The sequence below is a fragment of the Petromyzon marinus genome, chromosome 19 (assembly GCF_048934315.1).
Source record: "Petromyzon marinus isolate PM22_M1 ecotype Great Lakes invasive population chromosome 19, UKy_Petmar_22M1.pri1.0, whole genome shotgun sequence".
NCBI lineage: Eukaryota > Metazoa > Chordata > Hyperoartia > Petromyzontiformes > Petromyzontidae > Petromyzon > Petromyzon marinus.
In genome coordinates, this window is record NC_133685.1 from 2,687,921 (window position 1) to 2,708,053 (window position 20,133).

The window sequence follows — 20,133 nt, forward strand, 5'->3', positions numbered from 1 at the left end:
CCCGAAAGGCCTGATGGGCTTCGCAGGTGAACATCGCCCATCCAGATACCATATATACCCCTAATGCGTTAGTTGATTTAAAATCATACTGTATATCCATTTATACTACAAAATCGTATACAATTTCACCGACCCTGACTGAAATTTTGGGACTTAAATAACAAATATTTTATTTCAAATGAACGTATTATGTAAGTAAAATAATGCATTTAAAATACAAATAAATAACATTTGTAAACCAGAAAACATTGAAATTCGGAATCTTAAGATGGGCCAGGGGGCATTTAAACCAAAAACAGCCCAGGCTGTCCACGTGGTCCTAAATCCCCTCGCTCATTGGTCAAGATAATCGCACAGCTGTTGACGATGACGCAATGAGGCTGCATGCTAATCAGCCGCCATGTTTGTAAGGGACCCTCCCCCACGTTAATCCGCAAAAAAAATAACAAGGTCCACGTTATGTTACGAAAGATAACAAACCATCGGGTATATGTCTTAAGTATAGTTTTTATTTACACAACCCCCCCAACCCGGGCCTTTGGGGAGTGCAAGAAAAACTGCGAACCGGTTTCCATATTGAAGTGTCTCATCAGCAGCAGTCAGGCTTCAACTCTGCTGCTGCTGATGATGCACTGAATGTCGAAACTGGTTGGGAGTTTTGCTGGCATTGATAATTTAACTTTTCGTGTAAATTAGTGGATTATTCAGTCATGAGTTTTGATTATTTAAATGTTTGTTATTCAATAGGTATTAGTGTAACTTCACATGCCAATTAACAATTGGTAATCGGGAAAACAAAGTTTAAAAAGTTAATTCTCAGGAAAGCCCCATGGTGTAAACCAGCGCAGTCTCTTATCATCCACTCCCTGGCATGTGCTATGAAGCAGGGCCATTCCCCGAAACGTCGCCTCTTACATACATTGAATTTTTTGTTACTTTTCATTGCACGCGGTTGTTATTGAGCAATGTGTTTGATCATGAATTAATGTCTTACGCCTATCAGCCTACGTGGCTTTCCACACTTAAAAGTATCCGGCAGAATTTATTTTACGCGATCCAAACCTCTGGACTTGTTTTGACCTTCTGGGTCTCATCAGCATTGTTGTTGTTGTTGTGATAATGATTACTTGGTGACAATGTTGACAATCCAGTGGTGGGGGGGGGGGCAGTTAGAGCCGCCCCCTACAATAATCAAGCGACGTTGGGGACCGACGTTCCACCAACGTCGGTCCAACGCCTGCGACCAAACGCCAACGTTGGCCGAACGTTCGCGTGTTGACCTGGGAGGGTGTTGGTGGTGTTGGTGGCGCTGTTGCCAAACGTCACCCAATGCGAGCGGACGAGGGCGTTGAGAGCCCCACGTAAGATGGAGCTCTGCCGACTCGCGCTCAGCCGCCAGCGGTGAGTGGAAGGCGGTGGCGATCAGAGAGGTTGTCGGCGATCAGAGAGGTTGTTGATTGTTGGTGGTGCTGGTGGTGGTTGTTGTTGTTGGTGGTTCCTGAGCAGCCCGGCGTACCCGAGTTCGATTCCCGCTCACGGCCACGCCGACAACCGGTGACGATTCCCTGAGGGGGGCCTCCCCCCCCTCGCCTTCGGTCGACCCGGCCCCTCAGACGAGTTGACTTGGGGCCGCGTTGGAGTGCTTCAAAAACAAACATCGCCACTGGGGGAGACAAAGGCGGCCGTGCTTGCTGGCCACCTCCGTGTGCCGTGCCGGCCTTCATAGGCGCTTTGCCCCGGCAGTCTGTCAAGGCTACACGGAGCAGGCAGGGAGGGAGACGTGAGGGAGCTTTGTGCTTTTGGCGGTGCCGGTGGTGACCGAGGGAGGAGGAGGAGGCCATGGCGGTCGGGCGGGCGGCGCTACGGCTGCGCCTGGCGATGGCCGTGCTGGGATTCCTCTTCGGCGTCGCCGTCTTCTGCGTGTGGATCTTCGTGTACGAGCAGATATGGACGGCCACGTTGGGCGGCCTCTCGGGTGAGAGACGACACGCGGGTGGCGGCGGGAAACGTCGTGGCGGGGAGACGAGGGTGGTGCGGGTAGGGGGACGGACAAGAGACAGGGCCGGGATTCGTGCCCCGATGGACGTGCGGTGGTCGGGGGTGGGGATGTAGGCAAGGGGGGTCCGGAGTTGTTTACAGGTTTACAGGCGGCAGCGGTTGTAACGTGTTTGTGTGTTGTTGGTCGAATGTCTTTCGCCCCGTACGTAACGGGGTGATCGGCCTGAGCAGCCTCTCTCTGGCCAGTGCTGTGTGGCTTACTGACAGAGCTGGGCAGGGCTCGGGGAAAAGGTGAAACATGTGTGTACATTGTGTATAAGATGTTTGGGGATGGGAGTGGTGGTTACGTTGATCCACATTAACTTCACCACCACGATGATCATCAGTGCCGGCTGGTAAAGGTGTGGGAGCCTAGAAGTGCAGTACAATGGATTTGCTGCACTGCTGCCCCACCGCCTAGCCCCGAACTGCTTTTTGTGTTTAGTTCGTTGCCTTTTCCCCACACCTCCGATTGGCTACACGTACGGTGCGAAAGAAGTTCAACGTACCGTACGTACGTACGTGGCGCGTTATGGTTGTGAAGGGCATTCCATTTGCATTCCTGCCAACCCATACGGTTACCTTGTATTCTTGTACAGGGAAATTGCGTGTTCAGGTTCTATTTGTGTTTCTTCCTTGTGATGGGACTTTGTTGGAAGAACGTTGAGATTTATCGGGGCACGGGGTGACCAATAAGGTCTGAATTGGTCTGTAATAAGGTAGGGCAATGGTAAGGGGTTGACAGGTTTGTGAGTGTTGTGCATCCACATATCAAGCAAGCAGCAGCATCAGCATGCAAGATCACAGACAGTAGTAGCATGATAAGCAGCATCATTGACACCAATTACCAACATTTATACAGAAAACTGTTTTTGTTTAGTAACATAATTTTTGTCTTATTTGTTTGTCTTTCTCCCTTGTGATGGGACTTTGTAGGATGAACTTGGAGATGTATAAGGGGCACGGGGTCACCAATAAGGTCTGAATTGGTAGGCACTAATAGGGGGTTGATGGATATGCAGTTGTGCTCAGGGCATGATTGACAGGGAGGCTGCAGGGATCGTAAGATGTACAGCACAGAGATGTATGGAGGCAGCGCAGGGGAGGGATAGGGACATGATGATCAGGTCCGGGCAGCAAAGGGCAGTGCGGGCAACAACAATAACAACAACAAGTGATCGTCTGGGCAGCCTCTCTGTGGCCAGTGCTGTGGATTATTGACAGATGTGGCAGGGTTCAGTGGCAAGATTGGAATTAGGGCAGGAAAGGTGACCTGTTCCCACGGTCATTTAATGTGAGCGATCGCGATGGCTGTGTTTACACAGCCCATTTTAGAGACTTGCGGAGTCATACAAACAACCTTGATAATTAATCCACAACACCTCCGTTGTCCAGAGAGTCAAAGTTTGGTGACAATAAGAGGATGGAGTGACCGACCACTGTTTTTGTCCACTCTCCATGTCAGGTCATGCCCTCTTAATAAACAAGCGCTCTTTCCTGAAAGTAGATTTTGTTTCGTCAGGTTTTTTTTGTGGGTGTGTATCTCGTTATAGTGTCCAGCTGCTTTGGGGATCTCGAATGTGTAAGTGGAGTGACGGACATCTCTTAGTACAGAACATCAATAGTCACACGGTGATGGAGACATCAGTGTATACTTTTCATATCTTTATCACGCTGTATTTCAAGGACGACCGCCGCCTGACTGCTATGCAGTTGAGTTGTGGACTCGGTTAAACGAGACAAGTCCTGAAATACAACACATGACGAAAACAAAATAAATTAGACCATTATTTGTAAATTAATATGCTCTTCATATAAATCTGAAATGATCTGGTGCATTTCCTAAAAGTGGCGTTTTAAGGCATTAAACCCAGGTCCCACTTCAAAAAATGTAATCTCATGCCAACGGGCTCCCACCTGGTTACATTTCCTTTATCTCTGCTGCATCTGGTCAGCTGTGTTTGTGCGAACACGTTGAGTCGTATTGCCTTCACCAGATCCCTCCGTGTGAAACAATAGTGTCAATAGACTCTCACGTGGTTATAAATAAGCAATTTGATTTATTGAGTGCCGGACAGAGAGGGCCCGCATGTGGAAATAGAAACCCAGCCCGCAGGCCTTCTCGATTGAGCTACGTTACAGCTCGTTGAACAGGCCAGCTTGTCATCGAATTTGCGGACCCCATGTTTTTTTAATGTTTTTCCTGATGCTGTAAATTTATGAGCCAAGGTGTATTTGGTGAAATTTGCCACATTGACAGGGAACAACCATGATGTACTTTGTGTGATAGAAACACGTACACACACACTCACACTCACTCGACTCCATCCAATGTGGTGTTTAATTTTAAAATGGAGTCTTCAAATTTCTTAAAACATGAAACTTCAATGCTGATGTCACAGACATCCTGACCACAATTGTCCAATTGCGGGATCAATTGTCACGGAAGACTTCCGAGCTGCATATACTTGACTTTGTGTGAATAGTCAAATCATTCATGAGCTCTTATCAACAAAATAAGAAATTACGGCCTTTCCCAAATCACCAATGGATGTCACTCATGGGATTTTTACCACACTTCATGCTAGTCAGTGTGGGTTGGTGAAAAGGGGTTGCGGGGGGAGAGAAGGGCATGACCCTATGACTCTGTTCCGATATCACTCACCACTGATGTGAGTTGTGGTCAGGAATTGAACTCGGGTCGCTGGTTTCTTAGCACAACGCCAGCCCACTTGTAAAGAGGAGATTTTTGCCGGGTGGATCTGATGGAAAGGCAGCGTGAGCACGTAAGGAAGACAGGGCTGTGTTTATAATAGGTAGCGGCTGCGTGGGAACGGAAGTTAAAGCCTCTTTTTGTCATTTCATGAAGTGAAAGAAACCACAGCCATACTTGGGCGATACGAAGTGGAAGCAGAAAGTAAATAAAATCCTCTGTATGACGAAAACTAGTTCCGACAACATCCTGCATTATGTCTTGCGTTTCCACTATTCACTGTAATTGTGTCGCATGTGTAATTGTTCCCGCTTGAATGTATTTCGTTTATGGTACGTAGGGGTAGGGTTGTGGCTGCACAGATACCAGGCGAGCCGAGTTTCATTCCTAGCCATGGCTAGCATCGGTGGTGCGCGATATCTTCACTTTTCCCGGCCCTAGACCACACCTACAAGTTACACTGGCCAGCATCTTGAAAAACTTCATCGGCCAGTATTGCGTACATTGCATGGGGAAGCCTTCATCCAGCAGTGGATTGACTTCTGAATGAACCAAGACTGCAAAGAAAAAAAATGATCAGTGGTTCACAGGTGTCACGTGGCACGCTATCCCACACGGCCAGTGTTGGGGTCAGAGCGGTTGTCGGTTCCGACCACATATAACAGGGGGCCAATAGGTGCCCATATGTGGGGTGTCCACTTTCCCATGCATCCTGTGGGTGAGCAAGTTCCAAGTTCCACAACCTTTCCCTTTCGATTCCCCCCACTTGCCACTCAATGCCGAGGATGTTTGTCAGTCGCTGCCTTCTTTGCAGCCCACTAAATTATTTTGTCAAAATAAGTTTTTGGCTGCGTTGTCGCCTTGATCCTCTGCTTTCTGGCTTTCCCCGTGACTCGCTGGTGCTACTACTTACCTACTTTTATTTTACCAGGTAAGGCCCACTGAGCTGTGTAGCTCTTCAGAAGCCACCTGGCTATCACAAATGATAGCTCAACAAAGTGGCTTATCGTGTGGAAATATATAGCAGCCAAATACTCTAAACGCACGATTCTACATGTGGAGGGAAAAACTGGAAGACCTGGAGAAAAATCCACGCGACCATGGAGAGAGAGACACGCAAAGTCCAAGTATACAAGAGTCAGGGTCATGATTGAACCCACGACCCCTGTATACCAGGCGAGGTAGTTAACATATTGGACTGCCCCCGGGACTCGTTGGGTCCCACGATTGGTTCGTCCCCAATGTGCTTGGCCTCGCTGTCTGGTCCTGGGCCATGCGCTGTGTCGCTCTCCCTCTCCTCTCCCGCGTGTCCCTGCCCTCTCCAGCCCCCCCCCTCCTTCCCATTTCACCCTCTTTCCTAATGTTGTTCCACACTTTGCTCCCCACTTTCGTGAAGCCCATTGAGATGCGGTCGCATTGAGACGCTATTTAAATTGAAATTGTTGTCCTTATAATGTTTGAGCTTTACCCAGCAGTGAAGCTGTGGTTAATCCACGTTGTACGTTTACAAATACTGTAGTGCCTTTGTCCCTTTAACACTAGGCCATCACCTTGTCTTAAATAAAGGTCTTTTTAAAAAAATATTATTTGAGGTGGCTGGTTGCTTTGGTTGTCACAGAGCGCCGAGCTCAAGGTCCTGGATTGGAATCCAGGCAGCCGCTTGTAATTACACTTCTCAAGTATAGTCAACTGATGGTCTCAGCCCAGTTGCCAATAACTGGACAAAATGACCCATCATATACGTTTTGTTGGTTCTACACAACATTTGGCTCAATAAAGTCACGTAGAATGAGAATAAAATAATAAATTGATAGGTGCCTCTGTAGATGTGTAGGCTTTGACTTTAACATAACTATTTCTATGACCAGTCAAAAGCTAATCCCTCAGTTATTTCAATGCTAAATTATCCTGTTTGATTTGTACTAGGTGCCTCTGTGAATGTGTATGCTTTGACTTTAACATAGCCATTTCTGACCAGTCACAAGCTAATCACTCAGCTATTTCAATGCTAAATTCTATGCTAATTCCTTTGTCAAGGGGTGCCTCTGTTGATGTGTATGCTTTGACTTTAACATAGCCATTTCTGTGACCAGTCACACGCTAATCACTCGGCTATTTCAATGCTAAATTCTATGCTAATTTCTTTGTCAAGGCGCTCTGTTTCTTCTCACACAGCTTAAAGGTCGCGGTCTGAGCTTGGCTGTGTTCGCTCCAGCGCTGTCCTCCAGACAGTCTCGTCCCTTCACCTGATGAAGGCCGCTTGTGTTGTGGCTGAAACGTCGTGAGAATTTTATTGTGTTATTTTATTTTATCAATTTATTATTTTATTCTCATTCTACGTGACTTTACCGAAAGAACCAAAGAAGATGAATCCTTGCAGTCACGAACGCTTTAAATCGAAATTTGGCTCAATACTTTCTCTGAGGATTAAAAATATCGGTTCGACTGTCGTACAGTGATCATCGCCGTTAGTGGCGTGGCAGGGAAGGTGAGAGTGCGCCGAATGTTCACAATGAAAAGCAACAATATTAGTATGACTGAAGAGGAAAGTTTTCAATCATTGCATTTTTTTCCCAGCAATGACAGATTAATCGGGAACACGGACATTGATGTAGAAAATAAATAAACCGATAAGTGCACCAAGGAGCATAAATAGATAGTGCTTTAAATTAAACTGAGATGCAAAGAGGAACACGTGGATCAGGGAACACGTTAGACACAAATTCGAAACACATTGACAAATTAAGGAAAGTAAGTGGGCTTGGGCAGGAGACAAGGGTTCCAGTTTCAAGTTTATTTTGTTTAATCGGTTGATAACTCGACGGACCGGTATAGTCTGTCGAGTTATCAACCACTGGGCCATGAGTCTACCAGTGGGGGGCGATTTATTGATATTTATGATTCCAATTGAATAATTTGTGGATCATTTGGTCAAATTAGGACCCTTAAGCAGGCACGCAATGGCCTGCTCTTGTGAATGGCAACAGGGGGTCTTTAACGTCTTTAACATCAGGGGGTCTTCCACTGTGAAGCAGCAGTGTTATTATGGTTAATACACGACCGCAGTAATAACCAGGGCGGCCGCTGGATTCGAATTGCGAACCTCTCCAACAAGCGCCAAATGCCCTTCCACTGGGGCCACGTCACCCATTGATTAGGCCGTGAGTATAAAGGATAATCGCGCATGGACGAGGCTGGTGACGGAATGGCAGTTGAGATAATTTTCACGCGCAGAAGTGAGATGGATCGTGGCACCGTGACAGATGGTGATGGGCGTGGGGAGCCCTTCATTCAGCAGCGGATCGACAGTCAACTGATGATGAAGTTGATTGTTTTAGAACTTTGTATTCAGAAGTTCAAGAATCGGGCATGACCGAACACGCCTCTGCTAAGTTAAATGCGAGCTCGGGTTCTCACTTTTAGCATAGCAACACATTACACCGACGCGTTTGTCTCGTTAGAGTTCACGATAAGTGCACCAGTTAAAAATGAGCTGTCAAAATATGCCTGACGTCGCTCGTGAGTCTAAACATTTTTTTTAGTTCCGCAACACACTTTCGGAAGCGTTCTGGCGGCCATGTTCACCTTCACGTGCCGCTTCATTAAGAAATAATTTACAGCAGCACGTGGTCAATCCACTGCTGGATGAAGGCCTCCCCAACAAAATATGACAAACATGGAAGATAATGGCGACCATTCCTTTGTGTTTGACATTAGCATCATTCATAATCAATTAATGTTCACCCCTTTGTCAATACACTTGGTTGGATGAAGGCTTTCGCCAGCACCTTTTTGGTTATGCTGTTTGACCATACTTCCTTACCTGTTGGTGAAGGAAGGGAAGGAGGGGGGTAGGAGGTTGAGACTTGGCACTGATGTTAGCCGTGGCTGAAAAGAAACCTCAGCTCACCGGGTTTGAAGCGCAGTGCACCAATCACTGCGTCACAGCTTCACCCCCCACAAACAGCATACCGTTCCAGATAGCCTTGTTGCCATACGAGCAAAGCCCATCACCTTGGTATTTTGCCCCCATTTTTTGCTGATGGAGACGTGATCTGTTTTTTTTGCCGAAACAAAATGCAAGGTCAAAGTGCAGCGCTGCAGTTAGTGGATTCTCATCGTGGTGCAACTTTGGATTCTCAAGTTTTAAGGGAGATGATAAACGATTTCCGGTTCACCAATAGTAGTGTGGTGATACGGACAACACTGCCCGATGATTTACCTATTGGCTCGTACGATCGGTGTAACTGGCATTGGTCGTTTTACACCCCAGTGCTTAAAGATGAGCTGCAAATTACCCAATAGGGATTGCTTGTAGCAACATGTGACCTACCACAAAAAAAAAACTTGGGTAAACAATCGTAATGTAAATAATAAAGAACAAAAGTTCAGTTCTGTGTACTGTTCTATCAAAAACAAGGTCAGGGTGATTTCCTCTTCAAATGAGCATTGAAGCATTGGTGCTTATCTCCTGTTTACAGCCCTGCAAAGCAAGTGGTGGAAATTCCACATACCTATGGTGGGAGTGAGTCTATCCATAGGACAACCACTGTTGACTATCCCACAAAGTAGTTCTTATTAAACTATTTTAATTCTACCAGGTAATGCCCACTGAGCTATATATAGCCCATTTTCAGAAGTGCACCTGCCCACATATAGCTCAACGAAGTGGCTTATCGTGTGGAAATTGACAGCAGCCATATAATATAAAGGCACGTTTCTAAATGTGGAGGGAAAAACCGGAGGACCCATGTATAAAAATCCACGCTACCACAGAGAGACAGACACGCAAACTCCACATGTACAGCAGGCGTCAAGGTCGGGATCGAATCCACGACCTGCTGCATACCAGACGAGTTAACATCGTGCCACCGTGGCACCCAGAGGGATGCTGGGCTGAGTCAACTCCCAACCAGGATTTGACCCCGTGACCTCCAATTATGAGCTGATCGCTTTGTACAACCCGTTTGTCAATCCGCTGTTGGCTGAATGCCCCTCCGCGCCGCGCAGGCATTTAGGGTTACTTGACCATACTTCAGGCTGGCGGTGAAGTAGTCGCAAACTTGCAACTCGCATTTTGTTAAAGGGCATTTCTTGTGCTGAAGTTCACGGCGACGTCCGGCACCAACGCTCGTCCTTGTAAGTCTCCTTTTTGTTTTCGGAGTTATAAACGCGATGACCGATTTGGTGAAGTCACGAGCAGGATGACGTGACTATGGTGGACTTTGCAGAGTCTTCAGCTGGGCAAGTGTACCCAGAATTCAGAATATTTATTTATACTGGAGGAATCCGATGAGCTATAAATCTATTTTTCACAGATGTCCAGTAGGGGCACGGGGTCAGAACGTTGCAATAACAAACAATACAAAAACACGATAGGAGTGCAACGTATAGGAAAGGTAAACATATCACTTGAACAAAATATAAAAAAATATTTAAAAACATTTCACTGAGCTATTAACTTACTCTTTGGTTATTTCGGTAAAGTCACGTAGGTATAACCAAAGAGTATGGATTCCTGCAGTCACGAAAGCTTCAAATCAGCTATCAACTTATTTTTCAGAAGCAACCTGGCCACAAATGTTAGCTCAACAAAGTGGCTTATGTGGAAATTTCTAGCGGCAACAATCTAAATAGTAACCCAGTTCGAGCGCCAGCGGAACTACGCTCCCTCACCCTCTGCACCAAATTTAGTTCTTGACGGACCAGCAGCTCCGAGAGTAGACCCTGGGGAATGAATGGTGGGGTGGGAGGGAACTGAGATGATGGGGAGGGGGGCGAGGAGGGCCTTTTGGGGAAGGGAGGTGTGGAGGCGGGGGCTTGTTGGCATGGAGACTTCGGTTTAAATGTTTTTTCCGTCTTTTTCCACCCCCTCCCTTTCCAACCCCGAGTAAATCCTGCCCCGGTTCACTTTCAAAACATTCCGCTGTCCTACCGTAATTTCCCTGTGTGTGTGCGCCTCTGGCCCGACCCTGGCGTTTGTGAATGTGCTCACGTGCTGGTATGTGAGAGTGCGTGTGTGTGTGTGCACGTGTGTCTGGTGTGGGGAGCGGTGGTGTAGCGGTTAGCGCGCTACCCTACGAACCCGGAGACCCAAATTCGATTCCCGCTCACGGCCAACACCCAGTGACGATTATCCGGACCGGTTCATGGCATCCCACCGGTCGACTCAGCCTCAAATGAGTACCTGGTGCGGTGTGTAAACATCTCCACTGGGGAGACAAAGGCGGTCGGGCGTGGTGCTGGCCACCCACGTCCTCGTGTGCCGTGCCGGCCTTCATAGGTGCTCGCTAACAGCACTTGCCCCAACAGTCTATTAAGGCTATACGGGGGATCTTTGTCTTTGTACATGACTAGTGTGTGCATGGGTGGAGCCGTGGCCGCATGGTTTTCACGGACTGTTGAGGAAAATGCTGCTTGCGAGCACTTTTTAAGGCTGGCATGCTGACATGTGGATGTGTGGTGTGGCCCACTGCAAAATATTATCTGTGTGGGCCACTGAGGAGATGTTATGTGTGGGCCACTGAGGAGATGTTATGTGTGGGCCACTAAGGAGATGTTATGTGTGGGCCACTGAGGAGATGTTATGTGTGGGCCACTGAGGAGATGTTATGTGTGGGCCACTAAGGAGATGTTATGTGTGGGCCACTAAGGAGATGTTATGTGTGGGCCACTGAGGAGATGTTATGTGTGGGCCACTGAGGAGATGTTATGCCTCTTGCGTGAGTGGGGAGCGGTTGCACAGCGGTTTGTGCTCTGTTGCACGAACCAAGTGACCTGTGTTCGACCCGCGTTAGATTTCCAGCCACAGCCTTTGCTTGGTCGGCTCAGCCTGAATTAAGTACCTGGTGCAATGGTCCAATCAGCAGCACTGGGGTGACATCGGTAAAGGTTGCCAGGAGTGGTGCTGGCCACCCAACCCCTTTCGTGCACCATGCCGGCCTTCACAGGTGCTCGCTAACAGCACCTTCCCCAATAGTCTGATTAAAAGGCGATACGGGGGAACTTTTTCTTTGTAGATGAAAATATCCTCGTAATGTGTGTATATATATATGTGTGTGTGTGTAAGGTGTTTAAAAATTAAAACAAACGAGTTGGCCGCAAATGTTAAGTGTCCCCACCCTGGCTAACTGCCGGCGGGCGGGCGCGAGCCGGTTGACCGGCGTGTCTATGCTTGCTGTTGTGAGGTCACATACACACATACACACACACAAAGACAAAGTTCCCTCGTGTAGCCTGCACGAGACTGTTGAGGACAAGCACGTTGCAAAGCCAGCACGAGGTGGTGGTGTGGCCAGCGCCACGCCTGGCCAACCCGTCTTTGTCTCCTCAGTTGCTGACGTTTGCACACTGCACAAAGTACTCATTTAAGGCCGAGTCGAACTAGGGGAGCTCCCAGGACCGGTTTGGATAATCGCCACTGATTATATATAATCAGCCATAGCCGGGAATTTAATTCAGATGTCTGAGTTCATAGTGCAGTGTGTGAACCACTGTGCCACCATTCCACCCCACACACACACACACCTCGCACCCACCCACCCTGCCTCACCGCAGTCCGTGGATTTGCTGACATGCAGGTGTATCAGTCTGCATCCCATGCCACGCCGACTTTACAGTAAATTGGTAAAGGTGCAGTCCTGCAATTGATTGCTCATGCCACTGCTGCTGGAAGGTTCTCATTAGATGGAGCTTTAGAAAGGGCCTCTCTCGAAGGTATTTGGCCTATTCTTCCACGTGGAAAGGGGTCTGAGTACCCACACGTTTCCGCACCCAACGCGATCTGCCTATCTGCTGAGTGGACCGACGTGGCGGGGGGTGGGCTGGCATTAAGAAACTTGGAGCGTTGTTTCAACTGCAGCGCCCGTGAGATGGAACCGGCGGCATCTGCATTGCGGGTGCCATGTGGCAACCGTTACGCCATGACAGCGTCCTCCCTATTGGCAGACCGGCGGTGGCATACACAGGTTTCCCGGTTGCTTCATGCCCACGCTCTTGGCCCTGTTGGCCTTGAGCAACAAGCGTTTGACGGACGCTGCCAATCAAGAGCTGGGCTATCCAAATATTTAAAGGAATTGATTACTGTTTATCGATTCGAGTACTCGACGAATTGGATAAGACGGAATTGTTGGGGAGAAAATAAAAAAAACCTCACGTTTGTTCCCACGTCTTCCGCTCGACGGAGGTGGGGGGGGGGGTGATGGGCAGAGCTCGGTGACATCGCCCGCATAGTCGGCCGCATCACGTTGGGCATGGATTAAATATCGGGGGTTTCCTGCCTTCGGAAGGCAGGAAACCGGGGCAACCAACAGTTTTAAATGGGCTTGTGTAATTGAATGCGAAAAGCAGCCGATCTCAATTTTTTAGTCGATTGATTATCCCAGCTCTAGTTTGCACCACCTGCTCATTCGTGCGCCGTGCTAACCTTAATCGGTGCTATCTGACGATCTGCCGCGACTTTCCACGCAATCTAAGCATGGGAATCGCTGTCTCTTGTTGTGTTTGTTGCAGGCGTGCTGGCGCTGTGGGTGTTCGTCACCCACGCCATGTACCTACAGGACTACTGGCGCAGCTGGCTGCGGGGCCTCCGCTACTTCCTGGCGGGCGGAGTGCTGGCGTCGCTCATCGCACTGACGGGCAGCATCACGATGCTCGCCCTCGCCTGCCACAAACAAGAAAGTACGGCCATGCCATTCGGTCCACACCACCTCACCGCTCCGTCCGCACCGCGCCGTCTGCACCGCCCTGTGTGCACCGCCCTCTCCACACCGTTCCGTCTACACCACACGAGCCACATTGCACTCGGACGACCATATTTTTTTTTCAATAACTGAGAAATCTGGGGAAAACCCACCACGCATACCAGAGTGTTACGCTCAAAACTACATACCGATCGATTTAATTAATGGAAAAATGAGGTGCACATTGCAAATGAGGCCGTACAAACAAGACAAATAAAATCTTAATTCTCGAAGACGTGACAATTCGGCAAATGTTTGGCGGTGGAGGGTTTTGAGTAGGGTGGGATGTGAATCTTTACCAACTCTATACCACCAGCTTATGGACTGGACTCGCAAACTTCACAAAATGAGTTGGACCTGGGCTACAAGATGTTGCTCTTCACGAACATCTGGCAATCCAGCAGCGTTTATTTAACGCGTTTATTTAACGCTGCTGATGGGACCCGGAAGGTTTCAATCGGTCCAGAGTTTCCGTGCTTACACAAATACTGTTGGATAATAATTGATCTGGAAAGCCAACAGGCTGATGGATGGAAACATTATTCATGTTGACACACAGTATAGATATATGCTCATCTGTGCTCTTTCCCATAATGCTGCACAGTAATGGATGAGTTTGTAATAATCTCTGCTCATGTGATCATGTGTTTTGAAGTTAGTGTGTTTTTTTTTATAGAATCAAAGTCATTCACTGCCCCTTTTGCCAATCCACTGCTGAATAGAGCACACACTCATGGGGGCTGTTTGACCATACTTCACCAGGCAGGTCAATGCTGGTTGGTGATGGTGGGGTGCCCAGGACTGGTTCAAACATCACTCACCACTCGTGTTAGCCATTGTCGGGAATTGAATAGAAATCACCAGATTCATAACGCTGTGCGGTAATTACTGCACCACCGCCACTACTCTCATGCACAAAAACGAAGATCCCCATGTATGTATTTTGAACTTCTTTCGCACCGTACGTAGCCAACCATGCTGAATCGAGGTGTGTAACCTTTAATAGACTGCTAAGCAGGCATTGTGAACATTTGAGGCTGAGTTTAGCTGGAGGAGGACGAGGACCGATTCTAGAATATATTTCAGGTCACATGGTTCATAGCGCAGTACGCTAACCACTGCGCCTCCGCTCATCCTTGCTGTTTACACTATTTGGCTTTCGTTTGCGCGTTGCTCGTCGGTGAACAGTAATTCGCGAAGCGCACTTGTGTTTTTATTGTTTAATTGAAAAGCCGACCACAATTAGCACCGTCCACGCAGTAGGTCACCGACAGGGCCCGTCGTGATATTTGTGGTAACACCGCTCATTAGCCGTGAAACCCAAGCTGAGCCACATTGCCTATTCATAGCCTGTCGGCAGTGTCAGGCATTCCAATTCAAAGGGAAAGTATTATTTATTTTTCAGTCCGTGAAGGGGATCTTTGGGAATTGATGACTTTTTTTTTATAATGTTTTTGGATTTTTGTTTCTGTTAACAGTATGCCATTTGATCTGTCGGTGTTGTGTGGCCACGGAGCGTACAGATTTTCATTCGGGGGCCCCCCTGGCAGAAAGCAAGCATTAACGTGGTCCCGTTTTAGCGCAGCCTCTAGATGGTATCAGATCACAGATCTACTTGTGAGGTCCATTCATTTACCTCTCATCCACACTGGCTCCCGCGCCTTCTCAAATGCTTATGCTTTTTAAGAGTTGTCTGTTGCGTGACAAGCGGAATCACTCTCCGATGTGTTCTCGGGTGATCCCGCCTGTTTTTCGTCATGATGTCTTGACGGTTCACCCCACGTGTTTGGGAGCTTGTTTACAAGGGACCGAGTTGAGCGGCTTATTATTTCTCAGAGCACGTTTGTTTGCATGCATGTTCACCATAAGCACGTGTGGTTAATGCGAACTTGATTCCTTTTTAAAGATTTCTGTTTGGTGTTTGAACATCTTAACACCTGTTTTATTGCCAGAATGGGTAAAACCTAATCTTATTTGTAATACTTTGATACTGGCAAAAAGGTCCCATTTTTTAAATTATTTTCTCCTTAAATTTGAGCTGCTCAATGCAGTTCCTGAAGATGCTCCCATCCAGCGGAGCGAAACGTCGGACATCATGCCCAACGACACGCGGTACCACCCGAGAACATAGCCACAAGTGCAACTTTATTTATGCAACTTCATTTCCGGGTTCCTTCTTTTCGGCGTAGCCTTGAAAGGCATAACACAGACTCCAACATGGTTGTTAGACGCAGAGGAAAACCTGTACCGCGGTGTGTGCCGCGCGATCATTTTGTGGTCGGCGTGTGTCTTGGCGCTCGCCACCCTGAGCTTGAACTTTTTTCCCCGCTCATCTCCCGTTTTTTCGCACAGCGATGAAAGACCCGCGGAGTCTGTACTGGAGTGCGCTGGCGAGCGCGCTGGCGCTGCTGTGGGCGCTGCTGCTTGCAGCCTTCTCCTTCGGCTACCGCCGGGAATTCGCCGAGTTCAGCCTGCTCATGGACTTCTGAGATGTCGGGTCTCACCCCCTGTCGTCGCTCACGTCACCTCCGCACCCATCCCCCCCAAGCCACCCCTTGAAATACAACCTCGTGGTCTGAGCGCTGAGCTTGTGCTGCCGAGATGCTGGGTTCGAATACAGGTTTCACCCTCCTGTGATTATACCAGGCTTCCAAGTATAGAGAGTTGATGGTCTCAGCCCGGTCACTTATGACTGGCTTTTTTTTAAAGCAATGACATCAAAATTTGGCTCTGCGCTTATTTTTGTGAAGTTTTAGCTCAGTCTGACTATGCGTGAGATGAACATTACTCTCATGTGTAGAGCGGGTGGGAAAGTGTTGCCCTTTACCATGTGGACACGAGGTCACTTGAAGAGATCTCAAAGATTGTTCTGCGATATTCGCTTCTGTGAGCCGTTCTGTAACGTAGAGGGATGCACTGCTCTGCGAGCAATCCGATTGGATACGTAGGGTCATAACATGATGCTGATAGCACAATCGGTGTAAAACTGGGTGGGGGGGAAGGGGGCAGTGGGCTGTTAAAAAAATGGAAACAACGCCAAGGCCGCCTTCTCAACCCAGCTTCCCAGGGCATGGGAGTGTCGGTTACTTTTGTGGGCAATGAGCGCCGCTTGCCACCCAGTGGGGGCCGCGCGTCTCTGCAGTTGAACGCTCGCCAAGCAGAGCCTGGGTTTCGGTGGGGAGGGCTTGTACTTTTAAATATAAATGCTTGTGCGCAGGTTTTTTTTTACACGTATATATGGACATGGGTCGGTTTGTAGCGGCAAAGTGTTGTCAGAGGAACCCATTTACAATATTTACAAAACATGCTTTGGAACAAAATAAACGATATTTTGATATGCAATTGGTATCCCCCCCACTCCCCCCCCCTGCTAATGTACAATAGCTTTTCTGAAATTAAAGTAAATATGGTTGGCATATCACGACATGGCCTATCCAAATGGCACAAATTACTAACCCATCCCATTAATTAAATAGATGTTATAATAATTTTAATCATCGTGAAAAAGGGACCGTCGAACTTCGTGCAATTTTTATTGTGACCGCTAATTGTCTTTGCGCGATGTGCAGCAGCTTCTGCTGCGCTAATTGGTTATTTATTTACCGTTATTGTGACATCTTTTGCCGAGAGAGCTTTGTTCACTGCTGTAGAGTTGGACGCGGGTCAGTTAAGATTCGCGCCGTAGAAACCGAAGATAACATTTTATTTACTGGTCGTGGTGTCAAAGCCACCCCACAGTCTGCGAGCGTACGGCTTTACATGAGTACGTGTACGGCCCGTTTTTCACTACGCTGCTGGATCAGGGCATCCCCACACTGTGTAGGCAGTGAGGGTTATTTACCCATACTTCACCATACTGGTTGGTGAATGTAGTGAGAGTACAAAACAATGCATTTTTCTGCACTACCGTCAACTGGTCACAGTGCATAATACTTGGTGGCCAATCATCTAAGCAATGCCCGGGCTCCTGCTTGGCTTCTGAGGCGCATTAAACCAGCTCATTGTCATCATGCAAACTGGGACAGCACTTAATTATCATGTATGTAATTGGTAGGTTACATATCTGTACCAATATAACCAAACATGCATAGAATGTTTTGTATATAACCTTGCGTATGGTATTTGTACAGGAGGGCGGTTGGAATATTTTTAAAACGAGGGATTGAAAACGAGGGATTGAATCTAGACCGGAAGGGTTTCAAGAGAGGTGTTATTTTAAGACACGTCTGTGTTCACCATTCGAGCAACGTGGATATTCTTCGAAACCATATTGCAAACGTAAGAGTGGATTTAATAACCCGCGCTCAAAACGTGGTGACCAGCCCCTCCTGTCAATACTTGTTTTACTTCTTAGATTTTCGCGTCTGTGGTGTTATATTGCTCTCCGCTCTGTTTTCGAGGTTGTGCAGAATGATGTCTGACGTTTCGCTGTAATTGCTGCGAGCTTCTTCAGTTCCTTCTGTTCCTGAAGCGGCTCCGCACGTGGAACGAGACGTCGTACATTTTGCCCAATATACACCCGGTACAACCAGAGAGCTTATCGGAGAGCCATACTTACGTTACTTGTTTATTTTAAGTGTGCTCTATTACAGAAAAAACAAATACTTGTGATAAACGGATTGAAAACAAACGGGTGCAAACAATGAAACAACTCCTGGACATTGCACTGTTGTTTGTACGAGGAGACTGGCTAACCTGACTATGAGGTCACGACCTCGACACTTTGCCGAGCGTTGTGAATTGGGCTTCTCAAATGTAGCTGTTTCCATGTGGGCCAATGAACTAGCTCGGAACCGGTCTTCAAAACAGCAAGGAGATTCTCCGGTGCTCCTTGGTTCCGGCCTCTTTCCTGCTACAAACACCAGTGGGCACGACACGTTTTATCGGTTACAATCGCTCGCGATACTTGCAATCATTTATGCACCTGTGAGAATACATTATTAGCGATACATGTGAATTACATGCGCTGTTACATTGAGGCTTTTGTGGAATGAGTGAGACTGACAGAAACAAGACTAGACCGGTTATAATATTGACCTGAATTCATCGAATTGTCGAGGTGTGGGGGGGGGGTAAATTGTCACATTCTTATGAGCCACATAGGTTCAATTCCAGGTCACGACATCATTGTCAATTCACATCTGAACCTGATTTGGGCTTTCCGTTTTAGGTCATCGGGTCAAATAAAAAATAAGTTTTTTTATTTAAAAAGAGGTAGCACATTGTTTTAAAATTTTAACCCTCAACCACCATGGGGGCCAGTCTCATTTAGACAAAAAAGCAAAGGAGACTCCAAAAATTTGACAAAAGAGGGATCGATTTTTTAATCAAAACGTGACCTTGAAGCGTAACAATTCATCAAATCGCGAGATGGTCGGATTGTTACATTGCCTCGTGGTTAACACCAAAACCTCTATCCTCATCCCTATGGTAGCTTGCGTGGTAGTGGTGGTGATTTAATGATTAAGGACTGACTGGCCATTCAAGGTGCTAAGGAGCTCACAAGAGGATAAACACGTGCAATTTACTAAAAGGGATGACATTGTGGATTATAACTCTGCTGTGGCCACGGCTCATGATGGCCAGGCCTTCGGGGACCTCGCTAGACTGCGTATGTTCTAAAGTGATGCGCACGTTTTGTCGTTTGGCGTTTTATGCTTTATTCATTTAGTGGTGAACTTGTTTTTATTGTCCCGTGGGTTGATTTATTTTCGTGCAGTGTTGCAACACGTTTAATCATAGCCAAAGTGCGTTAACATGTCATTTTAGCGGTCGCCAGTACGAAATATGTTTTGGTTTAAGGGAGTACCAGTAGCATCAGGTTTAGGCCAGTAACCTGAATATAAAATAGCTACATGCGTTACACTAATGTACCCATCTTTTATCTAACCATAACTGAGGGCTGTCTTGTGCGTCTTGGCAAATGCATGGGGCATCATCGGTCCACCTGTGGATTTGTGCGTGTTGTCGGACATGCCTTTTGTATCGTTACAGTTTTATGACTGGGATGACCAACATTTTAATTAAAGCTTGCAATAAAGACACGTTTGTGTTAGTTATTCTTAATGCAGTACATGTGCACTTCAGTCCGCGAACAAAGTTATTGATGAACCGGAGGTTAATATTCCGAGTTAGGCTACGTGTCGAGCATTTGACAAGGTTTTGCCACGCACTTCTCTGGGCATATTCGGGATGTGGCGAAAGCTTCTCCTTGTTGCGATGCCCACTGGAGAGCATGGCAGTTGCTCTCAAGAATTGCTCAACACGTGACCTAACGCCGAAGACAATTGGGTTATGAGTGGTTGCTAGGTCAGCTCCAGCAGTTTTTTTTAGTCAACTGAGACTCCAGAAAATGTAAAATGGCGTCAACAGATGTGAAATGGCGCCCCCATGTGGACTTGGCTGACTGACGCATGGGGAATGATGAATGTCAGGACACTGAGCCCAGCACTTGCTGGGGCTCGTGGTTTAGAGACAACCAAGTGATTTGGTGTTTTTTTTAGAAAGCCATGTTTACAATGACTGCACACTTAAAACCCCTAAACATGGGTGGCTCAGGGCTCTGAGCTGGCTTCAGCCACTCGTGATTGGGTTCCCTCGTGTAGTGAATTGATGGGCTCAGCCTGGTCACCAATGATTTCG

At 47.4% G+C, this 20,133-nt stretch overlaps 1 protein-coding gene across 1 annotated transcript; it reads left to right on the forward strand.

Annotated features, from left to right (window-relative positions):
• Window positions 1-1,407: 1,407 nt before the first annotated feature.
• LOC116943921 (heme transporter hrg1-B-like) lies at window positions 1,408-19,533 on the forward strand. The gene is made up of 3 exons (XM_032957266.2): window positions 1,408-1,975; window positions 13,262-13,429; window positions 15,844-19,533. The coding sequence occupies exons 1-3, from the start codon at window positions 1,840-1,842 to the stop codon at window positions 15,978-15,980; spliced, it is 441 nt and encodes a 146-aa protein (XP_032813157.1). The 5' UTR covers window positions 1,408-1,839; the 3' UTR covers window positions 15,981-19,533.
• The last annotated feature ends 600 nt before the right edge of the window (window positions 19,534-20,133 follow it).

Bases quoted from the DNA above. Each gene is read 5' to 3' on its own strand.
- LOC116943921 (XM_032957266.2), top strand. From the start codon at position 1,840: ATGGCGGTCGGGCGGGCGGCGCTACGGCTGCGCCTGGCGATGGCCGTG. The intron at 1,976-13,261 runs GTGAGAGACGAC...TGTTTGTTGCAG, and splicing joins CACGTTGGGCGGCCTCTCGG to GCGTGCTGGCGCTGTGGGTG. The intron at 13,430-15,843 runs GTACGGCCATGC...TTTTTCGCACAG, and splicing joins CGCCTGCCACAAACAAGAAA to CGATGAAAGACCCGCGGAGT.